The sequence below is a fragment of the Chiloscyllium plagiosum genome, chromosome 20, assembly GCF_004010195.1.
Source record: "Chiloscyllium plagiosum isolate BGI_BamShark_2017 chromosome 20, ASM401019v2, whole genome shotgun sequence".
NCBI classification, from domain to species: domain Eukaryota; kingdom Metazoa; phylum Chordata; class Chondrichthyes; order Orectolobiformes; family Hemiscylliidae; genus Chiloscyllium; species Chiloscyllium plagiosum.
Window position 1 is genome coordinate 42,743,348 of NC_057729.1, and position 18,517 is coordinate 42,761,864.

The 18,517-nt window shown below is 40.5% G+C and overlaps 1 protein-coding gene across 3 annotated transcripts in view; it reads left to right on the forward strand.

The window, feature by feature from the left end:
* Nucleotides 1-3,843: 3,843 nt before the first annotated feature.
* The window catches only part of gata5 (GATA binding protein 5), a 21,725-nt gene continuing 7,051 nt past the window's right edge, over nt 3,844-18,517 (forward strand). The window contains exons 1-4 of one of the 3 annotated variants that reach the window (XM_043710624.1): nt 3,844-4,104; nt 4,894-5,598; nt 10,778-10,944; nt 12,033-12,158. In XM_043710624.1, coding sequence (XP_043566559.1) covers nt 5,070-5,598; nt 10,778-10,944; nt 12,033-12,158 — 822 coding nt within the window. In that variant the 5' untranslated portion in view covers nt 3,844-4,104; nt 4,894-5,069. Of the gene's footprint in view, nt 4,105-4,540; nt 4,797-4,893; nt 5,599-10,777; nt 10,945-12,032; nt 12,159-18,517 lie in introns of those variants that run through there. The other 2 variants (XM_043710622.1, XM_043710623.1) reach the window with 2 other exon arrangements.

Genomic DNA, 18,517 nt, shown 5'->3' on the forward strand with positions numbered 1-18,517 from the left:
GTTTTGTTAGAATAATAAAGAAACTTTGAACTGATTCCAATAATAATAGAAACATTGCAAAAATAACAAATTAAATCTTTAATGTGACATTGTATACTGTAAAAACGTCTTTTCTACTTTAAACATGCAAACAGTTTAAAGCATAACATCGGCCATTCTGTAAATCAACTACTATTTTTATTTAAAGTCTTTATATAAAATTAAACGTGCAAACATACACAATTAGATATGATTAAGTAAGTCGTCATTCAGGTCAATGGTGGTGGCAGAGCTAAACACAATTAGATGCAATGATTGAGTGATTTATAAGAAACGCTCTGTTTCTTTTGCTTGTTGCTGATCCCTTCAGAATACTCATTAACGTTGGGTATCAAGTTCATATGGAAAACGGACGAAGAAATTCCGAGAATTATCAAATGAACTTGGAAATAGTGAGTCAGTTAAATTAATTCAAACTTGTTTGCAGTTGGGGTGTAAACTATATCAATTTCGAAAGATACACTCAGAATATATAATTTAATGTAGTTAAAGAAAACAGCCTCAAATCTCTCAATGAGCACATTAAAAGTCATTCTTGTAATTTATTATTTGCGATTACTGCTGATCTTCCACGTGGTTTTCGAAACAGTTATGTGTACTTAGTTTGAACGACCATTTAAACTGTTTTATTGCGGAATTTGGAAGGCATCCCTATCGTAAGTTCCTCACAATCTCCTGTCTACCTGAGTATTGAAAACACGTTGGGGTTTATCCCATTCGAAATAAATGCAGCGTGTATTAGCGAGGAACTGTGATCACACCATCCTCGATTCGCTCACTCTCTCACACACACACATACACTGTTTCTCTGTCTCTTTTAATTAAAAATCTATTTACATTATCAGTCGAGGGCAAACAGTGTAAGATGACATTTTCTCTTCACTTAGTTGCTCCTCCTTGCCAGACTCCTCCTCACACCACGAGTCAGCAAGCTCCACAAAACCTTGTTACCTTGAAACGGAGCACACACGGTTAATGCAATCATCGAAGTCATCTAAATTATATTAAAACAATCCAGTAAAGGAGGATTTCACTGTTTACTGTTTCGATATAATTGAATTTATGTCTGCCGTGCTGGAGCCAGTTATTATTATGTCAGGGGCGAACAAACACCACTACCAATCACATTACAATGCGATCATTTACTCTGAGACAATTGCATGTTCACAATTTTGTCCTGATATTCCAGACCATTAATTAAACCGCCCTAATCCCTAACACCATTGGCAGAAAGAGATTGCGCCAAAAGGGCCAGCATTAGGATTGTCAAATTTTTCTTTAGCTCGGCAGACTTGAAGCAATGTGATTTCTTGGCCATTTCATTCAAAACAAAGGTTATTTTTAATGTTTAAACTCGTTAAAAAGAAGTCAGATCAGGATTGACAACCACGTTATTCTATTCCTGAAACGAATCTGGAATGGGCAGCTTCGTAGATGGGGAGTAGAAATTCCAGAATGTGCCTTAAGCTCACTATGGGAAAATCCTGCTCTTGTCGGGCACTGACCAAGCAGACAAAGTAAAATCACGCCACACGTACTGTTTAAGATAACCTCTTGCACTGATGGAGGTGCGTTTATCTGCAACAGAAACATTTCAAATTGTAAGGGAGGTAAATCTAATGAAGGAATGGTCTGAGACTCTTCTTGAAATTCCGGGGGTGGATGTTTTTAGGTATATGCTCCACTCGGAATCAAAGAAATGGGCAAAGAACGATTCGTGCGCTGCATCGGACAGTTTCAATACCATTAACAGTCTCTAAAAAGTCTAGTCCAAGCAGCAGAGAGAATGACAATTGATTGGTGCATCCCAACTTTCTAAAAATGCATCAATAACTGGTTTGCTATATCCCAGCAGTCCGAATAGATTTATGTCATACTGCTTTCTAAATAGTTTGCATCTTATCCTCCTTACTTGCAATAAACTATCGAGGCGTTTTATTCTTTAGGTAGAAAACGCGCTGGGTTCCTGCTACAGAGTTAAATGATTTGATTGAAGTTGTCCCCTGGGTCGGACAGGAGAAAGGAAAAATGGGTCAACCTGACCCAAAAACACCACAGTTCTTTTCACTTCATTTCGAGTCCTGGCCCTGAATGAAACTGTCTCCATGAAGAATATTACAAGGGGACACATGCAAGCACACACGCGCATTCAAACTCACGCCCACACACAAACATACACACATGTCCAGGTACATACAACTTACATACCTGCAAAAGCATACAAACGCACAAGATTCACGCACACACAAACAACCCCAAATACGGCTTTGCAGGCTCACACATAGAAACATAGGTCGTGGATATTCAATACATTGATTGTCCTTGAAAAACTCTTGGAAAATATCAGATTTTCTTTAGCCAGAACGATCACAAATTAAATGTGAATGTACAAGAACGATGCGCCAGTTTTACCCTTCTGGTCTAAAATACTCCGCAAAAAAGTGACAACATAGACAATATCTTGGCAAAGCGTGAGACAATGATGTTCCAAAAATCAAGTGTTCTAAAGAAATCTCGGCTGATTTTTAAATTGGAATGCACTGATTCTGATATTTCTGTTTCCATGGTCACTGTGAAAAAATCATTCCAACGCAATCATTCAGTGCGCGAGAAAGGCTGTTTTATTTCCCGGCGAGTTTTGTTTTGTAAGATTGGGAACTTGGAATGCAGTTACATATCCTAGAGTTAGCCGCATGCAAACCAAATTGAAATGTTGAGTATACCAATGCGTATTCACATTTTATTGTGCACTCCTAGTCTGCCTTAACACGGAAAAAAATTGAAATATTACAAATCAAATATATATATATAAATAATCTCGATATTACCGTTTCTATGTTTGTTACATAAAATTGTGTCACATATATTTAGATAGATATACACGGGTTTTATATTACAAAAATGAACGAGAATTCTTACTTCAATCAAACCGGAGGGAAGTTAACAATTCCGAGAGCTCTAAATGGGTGACGGAATGATTGAATAGGAACTCTACGGACTATGAAATGCGGCCATTCTATGCTGAGCATTGACAGGGAGCGCTTGACTAGGCCGCTGGCTCTGTAAAAACGGGGTTTCACTGTTCACTCAATCAAAGATTGAAAAATCAAATCCGCATTAAATGGGAATTAAATGAGGAATGGTAAACAAATGTACGCTGATAATAATTTCGACATCGATAAATGAATGGCATCTATAAATCGGAAATGGACTGCCCGGTTTTATATTTTTCTTGAAAGATACCAGCTAAAAAACATTGGGCAGACTGAGAAAATCCAACAGAAGTGAAATGTTTTAATTACTAAAACGGATCCTCCGTGAGCAGACCAGCAACAAATATTTTGATCCACAGCCGTTGCTTCTATATTGATACACCTACCGATTTTTATTTTTTTTTTAAACAAAGACTGCTTCAAACTGCCATGGTCTTGATTAATTTTCCTTTGCGTTTGCATCAAGTTTTCTTTTATTTCTATGACCCGTGCCGCCCAGCGCCAGTGTATCCTGGGAGTACACGAACTGAAAGACCATCTTAATTTATGAAATAGATCAATTCGTGTTCATGTTAAAACTTAGCACGCGTGGTGGCTTTCATAAATAATATCCTTTTTCAAAAGCTCCTTTTGGTGTGTTGGAAAAGAACAGACGAATGACTAATGCCTTCACATTGTTAATTCTCTGGAAATGTGATTACGAAGGCCAACATGAACTGGGCGCCTGTCTCTTTAAGATCCAGTGTCCTGCTATGTAAATACAGTGGAGGAGGAGTGGGAGGAGGGCCGGCGTCACGTGATCACCGAGCTACAATTAGTTCGGGCAATTTGCAGGGTTCAAGCGGAGAAAAAGCCAGGCAGCTTTCTGAAATAAGTCACCAATCAAGATAGGAAACAGGTCAGTCCGTATCAGAGCCACCCGGAGCAACAGTTCCTTCACCGTTGCACACCGGTACAGACCTCCCCCGAGCAATCCTTTTTGGCCATTTCGTCTTTAAGAAAAGGTTCCTGTTAATTATTGTCTCTTCTGCCCAGCCCCTGCCCTTACGGCTGGTCGCGCTGGATCCGATTTGTAAGTATTCGCGGCCAAAGTGCTTCGCAGAACTGGGAATGCGTCGGTTGTAACTTTTTTTTCTCTGTCTCCCTTTTCCTCCCTCCTCGCCCTTATCTGTCAGGTTTAGCTTATCTCCCAGATAGAGGATAAAGGCAATGCCCTCACTAAAGCGCTATTACCTTGGGGGCCAAGGCGGTTATCCGATACCGTTTTGTGATCGCAGATAATAGAAACTCAACTCCAGCGCGCAACAAGTTTTTAAAAAATCATTGAACGCCTTCTGTTAAAGGAAGAGGCAATCTCTCAAGGAAGGGGTGGGGGGGAAGGGGGGGGGGGTGTTCCTGACTTGACCTGGGCACAGAAACCCCTGGGATGTTCTGCCACACACGAACTGGGAACGGGGAGTCGTTCACCTCGAGAGCCTTGTGTGTAATTTATCCCGAGCAACATTGGCGAGCGGAATATTCGGGTGGAATGAAACTTTCTGCGTTAGGGCCAGCACAGGGGAGTGAAACTGTTTCGAAAATGCTTCGTTCGTCTGCGTTTTGTGGGATCGCGCAAAATGTCCAACGAATCCGAAATGTCAAGACAGGTTCCCGTTTCTGAATTGGTTCAAAAGCTTTGTTAAATTAAGTGACAATGGTGCCTCTCATGTAATGTGGTGCGAAGTTGCAGAAAGGCTAGCAAAGTTAGACGGAACTTTCCAGCAGGTACTTCATTTCTGAATGGAATCGAAGCGAATGGCAAAACAATTGTCTTGGGAGATGTGCTGCCAATGGCCTGTAACACATGATTTGTTTGTTTCAGGTCAATTTCTTACTGGTGGACAGAAGCGCGGATAGATGTGAATGAAAGGCGATGATCACCCGCTGGCCTCACTGAATCGTCTTGTTGATGAATAATACCGAACTGAAGAAGATTTCAGTACATTCCGAGCTCCAAACCTTTCTCGCAACGCGCCAGGGCATTCCACCGAGTAGAAAATGTACCAAGGTCTGACACTGACAGCGAATCACGGACAGCCCAGCTATCCCCATGAGGTTTCAGGCAGTTTCATACATTCGCCGACCGCCTCACCTGTCTATGTGCCGACCACCCGGGTCCCCTCCATGCTCCCCAGCATACCGTACCTGCAAAACTGCGAGTCGGCCCATCAGAGTCACCACCTGGGCAATCCCACCGGCTGGCCGCAACCGGGGACCGACAGCTCCGCGTTCAACCCCAGCAGCCCACATCCTTCCACCACCTTCTCGTACTCTCACAGCCCCCCCATGAGTCACGGCGCCGGCAGGGAGGCGGCTTACAGCAATCCCTTGGTCATCAGCGCGAGTGGCCGGGAACAGTACGGCAATGCCCTGGTCAGGTCCGTCAATGGATCCTACTCCAGCCCGTATCCCACCTACGTCGGCCCAGAGATGACTTCGACCTGGCCACCCGGGCCCTTCGAGAGCAGCATGATCCACAGTCTCCAAGCCAGGCAGGTCTCTATGTCTGGGAGGAGGTCCAGTCTGGGTAGGTCACAGACATCTCTTTTCAGGTTTGCTAGAGATACAGGCGTTGCTGAACACGGAACAAATCAATTTGACAAGCGTTGGATCGAGGGGCAGCGGGCTAGTTGTACAAACCCTCCGAGTAGAATGTAACTGTGGGGAGTAATATTGTTCCGCTTGCACCAAAGCTGAATACTGCATCTGGTTCGGGCAGGTTAAGCCATTTAGTCAGTTGTGTTGCTGCTATGTGACAGTGCGGTCCATGTGTGAGTCAGGGTGAGTTTTCTTTCACTCAGGAATCATGATGATGTCAAATTGGCATGATTTGGAGGTGCCGTGTTGGACTGGGGTGTGCAAAGTTAAAAATCACACAACACCAGGTTATAGTCCAACGGGTTTGTTTGCAAGCACTAGCTTTCGAAGCGCTGCTCCTTCATCAGGTGGTTGTCAAATAGGGAGAGCATTTGGAACTCTGCAACAAGGAATCATGATGACCTCAGGGCAGCAGCGTAGGTAATAACTTGAAATTACATTAAGCAATTCATTTACCACATTCAGGGACTGTCATTTCATTCAAAAAAAGTGGGCCACATTTCGACTCATGTTGAGGAGTCTTTGTGCTCTGTTTTCTGATGCCGGTGAGCATAGAACTATCAGTCTTCCAAACCCATTACTCAATGACATGTTATTCGGTAATAGCGCAAATATTTCCAACTTATGACTTCAGTTCAGATAATCCGTTATTATTAAAAGAGTGTTGGAGATTGTAGAAACCCATTTGTCTATCTAATTTGTCTGGGATGTTTCCTGAGGTCAGCAAAACGCGAAGATTCTTTATTGCAACGGACTGAACCCGATATTAATCTCTGTTCACTACATTCGGATAATGGATTGAAAGGGGGGAAACGTTTCCTTTATGCACTAAGCCTCGTTGTATTGATTGAAGCTGTATTTGCTCAAATATTGATGTACAACATGGACTGCAGACAGGTATCTCGTAGGCAACCTGTTCAACTTACATTCAGTCGCCTCATTGAAATGCGCGCAATAGCATTGATCTTTTAAATTTGAAACAGACATCCCCTTCCAAATGCTGTGAATCTTCGACAAAGCGATACTGAAAGAGTCATGATTTGGAGATGCCAGTTTTGGACTGGGGTGTACAAAGTTAAAAATCACATAACACCAGGTTATAGTCCCAACAGGTTTAATTGGAAGCACACTAGCTTTCGGAGCGACGCTCCTTCATCAGGTGATAGTCAGGTGATTAAACCTGTTGGACTATAACCTGGTGTTGTGTGATTTTTAACTTTATACTGAAAGAGGATGTCCTTTTTTTGTAAAACGTGATGCAGTTGAGCAGACATGAACGGAAACGCCTTAAATTCGATTAGATTTTACGACGCGGCAGGGGAGAATTCCCACTATCTAATGTCCTGCTTTCAGTTTGCTGCAATTTCATTTTGCTCCTTCTGCAGGTGTCTTTATTTTTGCACACCCTTAATATTTTTAATTCTGTTTATTTTAAGCCAGTTGTTTTCTCACCGTCTTCTGTATATTCTAAATGAAGGACTCACTGGCCTCTAGCTTTCTTTCCGGGGGGAAAGGTCTAAATTTACGCTTGCAGTATTTTGAACAGTCCCTGGGAAGAGATGGGGACTGGGCTCAGTTATCTAAAGGCTCTTTTAGACCTATACCTAAGCAAGCTTTTGATTGGAACTTATAACACACATCATGGATACGAATTAATGATGGGTCTATAAGGCCAAAACGAAAAGTTGCACCCTACTTTATTCTTGGATCTGGTGTTGAGTATTTTAATTGGGAGCTTTTAACTAGGAGTATTTTAAGAGACAAGTCACATCTATTTATTGCATCTATTCACTCAGCTAGATTTTAATGTCTTGACTTGCACATTTAAATACAGGATTGTTCTGAAAGCGAATCAATATTTAGGAATCAGCTATTACGATTATCTTTATTGGAGTTGTGCTTATAACAAAAGAACGTGACAGCAGACGCCTGAAGAGGGTTAGCTTAGGTCTGGAGGCACCCTGCCCTTGCACATTAAAAATAACATCGTTCCCTTTTATCCATTTGGGCACCTAATGGGGCGCTGAACTATTCAAAATCGACTTGATTAGTTGGTTTCATACCTGTTTTACCCAGTCCTTATCTCAACAAATATTCAGTTTAGAAAACGTGAGACTGTAATTTATGTCATCGCTTCTAGCGCTGAACAATGGCGATTCCTTGACTCCTCCGGTCATTTTCTAACACTAAACAGTTTTGAGGATGTTTAAAGTAACATTCGAAATTTATGGTTTGCAAGCCTATTAAGCACTTTACTGGATCACATTAGCTCAGAGCAGACTCCTTAAAAAGTTAAGAAGTGCTCTGGCCCCATCTCCAAAACAATCTACAGATACAACCCCTCATTTACTACAGATGAAGAGAGAGCGAGAGACAGTGAAATCTGATCAACCATTTGAAGTATCAAACACACTTCATTACTTGTTAGTACCCAGCGTCAACTTTAAGTGTCATAGATCAGAACTGATGGAAGGATTTCACCCGAGAGATTTTTTTAAACGATAGTGAATGAAAAAAAACTAAATATAATTAATGTATTTAAGGTATTTAATATTAGCATATTTAAACGATAAACTATGATTTAAAAAATCTCTATCAACACTTACAGTAACTTAGATCTTGCTAGTGACTAGTCTTGCTTTCTTTTAGTCAATATATTCTAATATGAATTTTGGTTTTACGCCATCACCTGGTTCAAAAAGTATTTTACACGACCAAGTATGTAGTCAAATTCTTTCGGATCTACCTACAGACCTTTAAAGATTCTCATCATAGCAATGCAATGATTCCCAACACAGACCTCCAGCTACTACTAATTGGGACCTCCCCACTTGCCGGCAGCACAAAACTTATCAAGATTAAAATTGTTTGGGGGTTTGGGGTTTGTTGGGGGGGTAGTTGTTTTCGAAGTTCTAAAATGTATACTCGTATTATTTGGATGTTGTGCACTCACTACAGACATCGACACACACAAATCTAAACAATTTGATTCCAGTGAAATTCCTTTTGTGATCAATCTGATGTAAACTTAGCTTCTTCAGGACTATAGACAGTTTACTGTAACCGCTTCGTTTGATTTGACCATGAAAACGTTTCTCGTTCTTTGCAGAAAAAAATCAGTAAGGCGATAGAGAAGGGAAAAGCATAACAAGTTTAATACATCCTTCACACACACACACATACACATATATATATATATATATATATATAGATGAAGGGGGTTGTTTATTACACGTTTTGACATCTTGCGGGAATCAATCCAGAATGTTTGACCTGCTTTCCGTCCACAGGCTGTTATTTGTCACCCGAGTGTAATAGGTGTGATTGATAAATCGAGCAGTGGATCACAGAGCGTTCTGTAACACAAATGAGCATTCCATCAGTCTTGTGAGCCAGTCTTCTTGTCGCCACCAGTCAACATCCAAAAACACTTTGATGAAAAACGGGAAAGTTTGGCAAAGCATTAGGATTTCTATCGCCGACCTTGCTCTGAAAATACCCACAATGAAATCTTTTTCTCTCTCTCTCCTCTTTAGAGATCATTTCTGCCTTTTATTAAAAGGCATTTTTACAGGGTAGGGCAACCATGACAAGTTTGGATGCCATTTCATTTCCATCGGCAGAAAATTTATTGTTCCCAAAACCGTTCTCCCGCAACCAAAGTAACCACTTAGCCCCCCCAGACATGTTTGAACCATACGACATACCCAGTAACTTACAGTGCGAACATCAGATATGTATCTTCGTCCCAGTCAATTATATACACATTATTATCCCGCATATTCAAACATTCTTGCAAGGATGTTTTGCCATTTACTTGGAAAATACACTGAAAAAAGTGCATTTCAGAGATGATTATCGTTATGGCTGCTTATTGGAAGGAAAAGTCGAGACTTCTGTCTGCGATTCACTGCCAGACGCTTGTGTTTCATTTTTTGATTCCCAGACAGGCAATAAAAGTAAAGACTTATTCCTGTTCTGGCATTTTTTTGGAAAAAAATCTAAAAATGTTCAGATAGCCGGTGTTCTCCTTTTATCCCAATAACGTATAGAACCTCTAACACTAAGAATTAATTGTTCGACCTTGCACTGTCTGGAAAAGAGGGTAATAGAGGGACAAATTCATCCATTTTTGAAATTAAAAAGTCTGGTTGAATAATCGGTCATATTGACCAATGAATGATTCATTTCACTGCAGTTCCACCCCTCCCCCACCTCCAAACACACATACACAGACACAAACAAGTTTCTCACTAAATATAAATGAAAAGAACTTGGATGCCGCAAATCTGAAACAAAAGCAGAGGTTGCTGGAAAAGTTCAGCAGGCTGTGGAGAGAAATCAGCGTTAATATTTCGGGTACAATGAGGCTTCTACAGCTCTGAAGGTCACCCGACCCAAAACGTTAACTCTTGACTTCTCTGCACAGATGCTGCCAGACCTGCTGAGTTTTTTTTCCCCAGCAACTTCTGTTTTGGAGTCCTTGTCACAGTTCATCCAGTGAAATATGGTTGGAAAGGAGAAATTTCTATGCTCTGCAACTTATACCCAATGCAACGTGGTTTAGTTACCATGAATTTTATCACATGACCCCAGCTAACTTTGAATTTGTGGTCGAGTTGGTGAATAGCCATTCTAAAATCGGTTCGCCCCAGAAATAGAAGACGTAGTGAGGAATTTGGTTTGATGAAACGCCTCAAATAGGAGGGCGAATCATATTTTGTATGATGTCCTGTGTTGAATGCTGTTAGAACTGAACCAGGTGGACACTTTGGGCCAATGGTTAACAGTCTGCGAGCGGATTATGCCGTGATAACCCAGAACTGAAATTCAGGTTGGCACGGTGAAGAAATAGTTTTCCTTAAAATCTTGGAGACAATTGCCATCAGTTGCTTTCCAACTATGAAGTGAATGTAAGATAACATACTCCAGGATCAAGCAAGGTAATAAATCATGTAATTTATTAGAGGTAGAACTCATTTTTTTAAGAACACTTTTTTTTAACAGGATGCATTTTTCCCGACAGTCACAAATCTCCATTATGCAAACCAGATGTCACTGATTTTCCCTTTCACCACTCCCCCCTCAATTTTTTTTTTATATAATAGAGATGTTGGAAGATTTCCCCGAGGGCCGGGAGTGTGTGAATTGCGGGTCCATGTCTACTCCGCTCTGGAGACGGGATGGGACGGGCCATTATCTATGCAACGCGTGCGGATTGTATCACAAGATGAACGGGATGAACCGACCGCTCATTAAACCACAAAGGAGATTGGTAAGCAGGCCTGGTTGATCTTTGCCCGTCCAGAAGTATGCCTCAACAGTTCAGAACGTCTCCCAAGCGCCACTCCTTTATCTGTCATAGAGCCCACTGTTTTGTCAAGTTGAACAAAGACAGGCGGCCCTTTCCACGTCGCCTCTTTTCCACCCCATATAAGGAAAACATTGAGTAAAAAAAAAATTAAAGGACTTTGTTCCCGTCTGAACTCACTCGAAAGATCATTTCAACTGATTATCTTTCCGGTTAAAAACCTGTGACTTTTCCCTCTCTTTTATTGCTAGAATATGTTTATTGGTGGTCTGCAAGGCAAATCAAAGCTTCATTAACTTTGGGATGTGGGATCTGACAAGAAATTGACAATTGATGGTTGGGCTTGGGAGGGTGAGTGAACGTTCCACCACTAAATAACCAAAGGCAGTCCAGGTTCATTTATTTTCGAGATTAAATGAAATTTATGTCACATCCTGCAGAAAAAAAAATGTTTTTGACTGTCTTCTATCACTATTCTGTGTGGAATGGGGCTGCAAAACAAACTCATAATTTTTATGCCTTAAATAACAACACTACATCACAATGTTGGGGGTCAACAACTTCCTTGACAAGGTCAGAGTTGTGAAGAGGCACCCTTCAGAGGCCCATTCCCCATTTTGAATAAACTACTTAGGCCTTGACAATATAAATTATTTTAGCCTTGTGCCTTTCAATAGCAAGAGGGGAACCTTGATCCTTTATCTCAGGGTGAAAATAACACACACCAGTGTGACTCGGGTCATTTTTTGTTGCACAAACCATTTAAGCTTCTAATAGCAAATAGCTTGCAAATTAAAATGTAGCACTTGCAAGAAATTGAGTGGTTCATTTCTCAATATGGAGTGCAATATGGCAACACAATGAGACAAGTAGTGAGGGGAGAGTCACAAATATGAAATGTTAAAGTACAGCCTTTGTGACAGCCATTCAAAATAACTTTGCCAGTTGTTAAGTGACAACAGTCGTGCGATAGAAACTTAGATCATAATAAATAATAAATTGAGGTGACTGTAACATTATTGATAGCTTATGCAAATCTTTTGTTTTTTTAGTCATCATCGAGACGAGCTGGTTTGTGTTGCACTAACTGCCACACCTCTACAACAACCCTTTGGAGAAGGAACGCTGAAGGGGAGCCAGTGTGTAATGCTTGTGGACTCTACATGAAACTTCATGGGGTAATAGTTCTTTACTTTTTTAATTAAATAGATCTGATGCTATAACACCTTGCAACTAATTAACAGCAAACTATAAACACTTTATTAATGCTAGTGCTTCTTCCCAATAATCACCACCTCCATCAAAGGTTCTTCTTTGCCTGTTATTTTCAATTGGAACAGTTAAAACTTGTTAAATAGGAACTGTAATGTCTGTCAAACCATCTTATGCTCTCCACTCAATCACAATTATAACAAAATGAAAAGATCATATTTATTCCAATTGCAAGTTGAGTAGTTTCACCTTATGCAGTTTTGTTGAAATGTTTTCTTTGAAATGTGTTATATAGAACTGAATAGACTATACACCACAGGACTTTTATCTCCTACTTCTGTATATGCTTTTCAAAACTGTCCATGAGTGCATCCAGGCGAAAGTGAGGACTACAAATGCTGGAGATTAGAGTCCGAGAGTATGGTGCTGGAAAAGCACAGCAGGTCAGGCAGCATCCAAGGAGCAGGTGAGTCGATGTTTCGGGCAGAAGCTCTTCATCAGGAAAGGCTGATGAAGGTCTTTTGCCCGAAACATTGACTCTCCTGCTCCTCGGATGCTCCATCAATGCATCAATCCTATTCTGCTTAACTAATCTCCGTGGAAACATATATTTGTTGTTGTCTGGAGAAAGAAGGCCTTTTGAATTCCCTATTTGATTTCTCAGTGATTATCTTATATTGATGTCTTCTTGTTTTTGCTGTTGTACACAAGTATAAGCATTCCCTCTAGTACTCTATGGATATTCCACATGATTTTAGAAGATCTCTATTATTACAGACTTCACCAACATCTTTCAAAAGGAGATCTAGCTTATTCATCTCTTCCCGCCAGATGAAAAATCACATTTCTGATATTGTCATTGTAAATCATTTTTGTGTTGCACTTCTCTCATGTTTCTAAATGCTTTTTAAACATGGTGACCAAAACTGTAGGCAGTACTCCCAAAGTATCAACTACTCAAGGCTCTATGGTTCAGTGGTAAACTTTCCAATTTTTCAATTCTATCCCTCTAATAAACAAATCTTCATGTTTGTTTTACTTTATTAATGTAATTAATAGATGAATGATTTTTAAAAAATAATAAATGAAACCTAGACTACAATATTGCCTCTGAATCTGAGACTTTAATTTGACTCTTTCATCAATTAACTTTCAGCAGATAATGCAAAGGTTTCTGGAAGTTGTTCCAGTAGTCATAAGAAAGCTGTAGAACTTAGTGAAGTGATTGGAGTCAAGTGTAAAATTATCAAGTGTAATATAGATTGTTTCCCTGTAAAGGTCTCTTACATAAAAATTGGTTGTTACTTTGACAACCAGTTATTTAAAATTCTTCTTGACAGGTTTCATGATTTCAGTTTCACTGGAATTTGAATTAATTTTTAAAATAAAGTTGGATTTATAGCTAAATTATAATTTATAACTAAACTATAACCATATACAGAGGGCAGCACGGTGGCTCAGTGGTTAGCACTGCTGCCTCACAGTGCCAGGGACCTAGGTTTGATTCAGCTTGAGGTAACTGGCTGTGTGGAGTTTGCACATTCTACCCATGTCTGCATGGGCTTCCTCTGGGTGGTCTGGTTTCCTCCCACAGTTCAAACATGTGCAGGTTAGGTGGACTGGCCATGCTAAATTGTCCATGGAGTCCAGACATGTGCAGGTTATGTGTGCCAGCCATGGGGAATGCAGAGTTACAGGGTAGGTGGGGTGGGTCTGGGTGGGATGCTCTTAAGAGGGTCAGTATGGACTCAATGGACCAAAAGGCTTGCTTCCACATTGTAGAGATTCTATATCATTGTAACAATTTATATACATTATAAGTTAAGATGGCATGTTGGCACAGTGATTAGTTAGCATTGCTACCCCACAGTGCCAGGGACCTGGGTTTGATTCCAGCCTTGGATAACTGCCTGTGTGGAGTTTGCATGTTCTCCCCATGATTGCGTGAGTTTCTGCCAAGTCCCCTGGCCTCCTTCCAAAGATGTGCAGGTGAGGTGGATTAGCCATGGTAAATGTGGAGTTATGGCAATTGGATAGATATTTGGGTCGGATGCTTGATTTGCCGAATAGCCTCATTGCACACTGTATGTATTCTATATGTACATTTCAGGAAGGCATTGTCCACTGTCCAAATAACAGACTGTTTCATCAGAGCATGTATCCATGGCATAGGTACAAAAGTATTAGGTTGACTTGACATGTTGGCTGTAAGGTCAGAATGGAAACTAGTTGTCATGAAACCTGACGAGACAAGTCAGATTTCTAATTTCACTAACCTCATAGAGTACAGTAAAATATTAAGTTTTGTCCAAGGAATCTTGGATTTGTAGATGGTACCAGACTGAATGCAATGAAGTATCAATGTGTTAGAAACCAAAGGAGTTTAGACAAATTAGGTTAAAAGGCAGAGAGGTGGTAAATAGAGTGTTAACATGGATGTAACAAATCAGGAGATTAGGTGAAGAAAGCAAGAATGTGGATAACATAGCAATTTTTTTTTGCAACTGAGCTGGGAGATAGGTTATTAACTTGCATGTTTTAATGTTTGATGGAGGTGAAGAAAACAAACAAATTGTATATCTCGGGGTGTCACATATTGAAGTCATTTTAATCTGATTTCCGTGAAGAAATATCTGAAGGACTGTGACAAGTTTGATTGCCACATTAAAAGGAAATTTAAGATAAATTAAATAAGTATTGATTACCAGGTTGATTCTAGGACTTAGAAGGTTAATTTATGAGCAAACACGTTTCTATACAGATCCTTTAATTTGTGGAGATCATAGAGATCTTTCAAATTTAACTGACTATTGTAATTTTGATAAGGCACAGAAGCACAGAGCTTAATTAATATGGACCACATTTCTAAATTAAAGTTGGCAAAGAAATGGACTTTTAGGTAGCCTGTTTGTGAGAAAGAGCTGTATGATTAGATTATCCATGGCTGAGATGAAACAAAATTCTATGGCAGATATTTTTAGAGAAGAATGAAATGAACTGATGAAATGAATTGCTTTTAGAGAAGGAAAAAGAAAATTTTAGTTTTAGGATCTTGGTAAGGAAGGCCCAATTCCTCCTTCACTAAATAGTCATGTGTTTTGACAAAAGACAGATTTTAAAAGTACAGAGATATTGATGGAGATACCGATGTTAGAAAATGTTTATTCTCTAGATTTGGCGTGGGTCGCGAAGTTTAATATTTGTTTCAAGCTTATGGAACCTGTCTGATGTAATTGGATGTTTCACAGCAAGCAGGTAATGGAATGAAAGAGTCAGGCAGATCACATACAGAGGTGGAGAATGAAAGAACATGCTTGCATTGATATAACAGGTTCCCTCACGATGCTTCAAATCACTTCACAAGTAATTCATTATTTTTGAAATATACTCATTCCTGTTCAGTAGTTAATCACAGTAGCCTAGTTTGCTCACAAAAGTAAGTGGACTAAATTGCCAGTTTGATGGTGAAGCGATGAATTGTAGTTGGGACCTCAGGAGAACTTTGTTGTTCTTCACAAAGTGCCATTGCAACAGATAGGCAATGCCTTGGATTAACATCATTTTTGTAAGGCAGAATAACTGACAATGCCTTCACATTTAGAAGCAGGACTTTAACCTGTAACCACTTGACTCAGAGACTGCACCTAGCTGTCTGCTGTCTGTAAAGTCTACTCGTTAAGGGATCAGATTCACTTCAAATCATTCAAGAGCTGGTCATTGGGTTTGATTTAAAACATTTTCGTTTGGAGGTTCTAAATTGTTAAAAATAAACAACATAAATTTCAACATGTTTTATTTTGATTTTGAAATGAATAGTATGCATACTTAGTATGAAGGCTATGCAGAAAATATATCCTTCAATATCTGAGCCATGTGCTGAAATCAGAATACTTCAACATGTCATTCTTACAACAGAATAATGTCAAGTATTAAGAAATATTGCATTCAGTGAAATCATTAAACACAGAAGGTAGAACACAAAATAATTAGCTATTAATTCCAACTAATTGGCACACATTGACCTATCTCATGGTCTTTTTAACAAGCCTATCCAAATGACTTGGAAATGAATGTATTTTATAGAGTCACAGAGATGTACAGCACGGAAACACACTTCAGTCCAACTCGTCCATGCCAACCAGATATCCTAACCTAATCTAGACCCATTGCCAGCACTTGGCCCATATCCCTCCAGACCCTTCCTATTCATATACCCATCCAGATGCCTTTTAAATGCTGTAATTGTTCCAGCCTCCACCACTTCCTCAGGCAGCTCATTCCATACACGCACCACCCTCTGCATAACAAAGTTGCCCATTAGGTCCCTTTTATATCTTTCCCCTCTCACCCTAAACCTATGCCTTCTAGTTCTGAACACCTTGCCTGTTTACCCTGACATTGCCCCTCATGATTTTATAAACCTCTATAAGGTCACCCCTCAGCCTCCAATGCTCCCAGGAAAACATCCCCAGCCTATTCAGTCTCTCCCAGTAGCTCAAATCCTCTAACCCTGGCAACATCCTTGTAAAGCTTTACTGAACCTTTTCAAGTTTCACAACATCCAGTAGGAAGGAGACCAGAATTGCACACAATATCCCAAAAGTGGCCTAACCAATGCCCTGTACAGCTGCAACATAACCTCCCAACTCCTGTACTCAATATTCTGGCTAATAAAGGAAAGTATACCAAACACCTTCTTCACTATCCTATCTACCTGAGACTCTACTTTCAAGGAGCTATGAACCTGCACTCTAAGGTCTCATTGTTCAGTGACACTACCCAAGACCTTCCCGTAAGGTGTATGAGTCCTGCTCTGATTTGCTTTCCCAAAATGCAGCACCTCGCATTTACCTGAATTAAACTCCATCTGCCATTTCTCAGCCCATTGGCCCATCTGATTAAGATCCTGTTGTAATCTGAGGTAACTTTCTATGCTGTCCACTACACCTCCAATTTTGGTGTCATCGGCAAACTTACTAACTATACCTCCTATGTTCACATCCAAATCATTTATATAAATGACAAAAAGTAGTGGACCCAGCACTGATCCTTGTGGCATACCATTGGTCACAGGGCTCTAGCCTGAAAAGCATCCCTCCAGCACCACCCTCTCCTACCTTCAAGCCAGTTCTGTATCCAAATGGCTAGTTCTCTCTGTATTCCATGAGATCTAACCTTCCTAACCAGTCGCCCTTGGGGAACCTTGTCGAACGCCTTACTGAAGTCCATATAGATCACTTCCACCACTCTGCCCTCATCATTCCTCTTTGATATTTCTTCAAAAGACAGAGTCAAGTTCATGAGACATGATTTCCCACACGCAAAGCCATGCTGACTATCCCTTGCCTTTCTAAATACATGTAAATCTTGTCCCTCAGGATTCCTTCCAACAACTTGTCCACCACTGATGACAGGCTCATTCGTCTATCGTTCCCTGGCTTGTCCTTACCACCCTTCTTAAATAGTGGCACCACATTAGCCAACCTCCAATCTTCCAGCACCTCACTTGTGACAATCGATGACTCAAATATCTCGGCAAGGGGTCTAGCAATCACGTCCCTAGCTTCCAACAGATTTCTAGGGTACACCTGATCAGATCCTGGGGATTTATCACTGGGGAAGACACAAGCAATCTCCCAGAGGTAACAGTGGCTGAAGGACCTGAACTGAAGGGAATTTATATTTGCCAGGAATTGGTGTTGGAGAGACTGTTAGGTCTGAAGGCTGATAAGTCCCCAGGGCCATTGGTCTACATCCCAGGGTGTAGGTGGCTCTAGAAATTGTGGATGCGTTGGTGATTATTTTCCAGAGTTCGATAGATTCAGGATCAGTTCCTGCAGATTGGAGGGTGGCTAATGTACCACATTTTAAGAAAGGAGCGAGAGAGAAAGCAGGAAATTATAGACCAGTTATTCTGACCTCAGTGGTGGGAAAGATGCTGGAGTCAATTATAAAGGATGAAATTACGACACATCTGTATAGCGGTAGCAGGATAGGTCAGAGTCAGCATGGACTTATGAAGGGGAAATCATGCTTGACTAATCTTCTGGAAGTTTTTGAGGATGTAACTCTGAAGATGGACAAGGGCGATCCAGTGGATGTAGTGTACCTGGACTTTCAGAAAGCCTTTGATAAAGTCCCACATAGGAGGTTAATGAGCAAAATTAGGGCGCATGGTATTGGGGGCAAAGTACTGACTTGGATTGAAAATTGGTTGGCTGACAGGAAACAAAGAGTAGTGATAAATGGCTCCATTTCGGAATGGCAGGCAGTGACCAGTGGGGTACTGCAGGGATCAGTGCTGGGACCACAGCTTTTTACAATA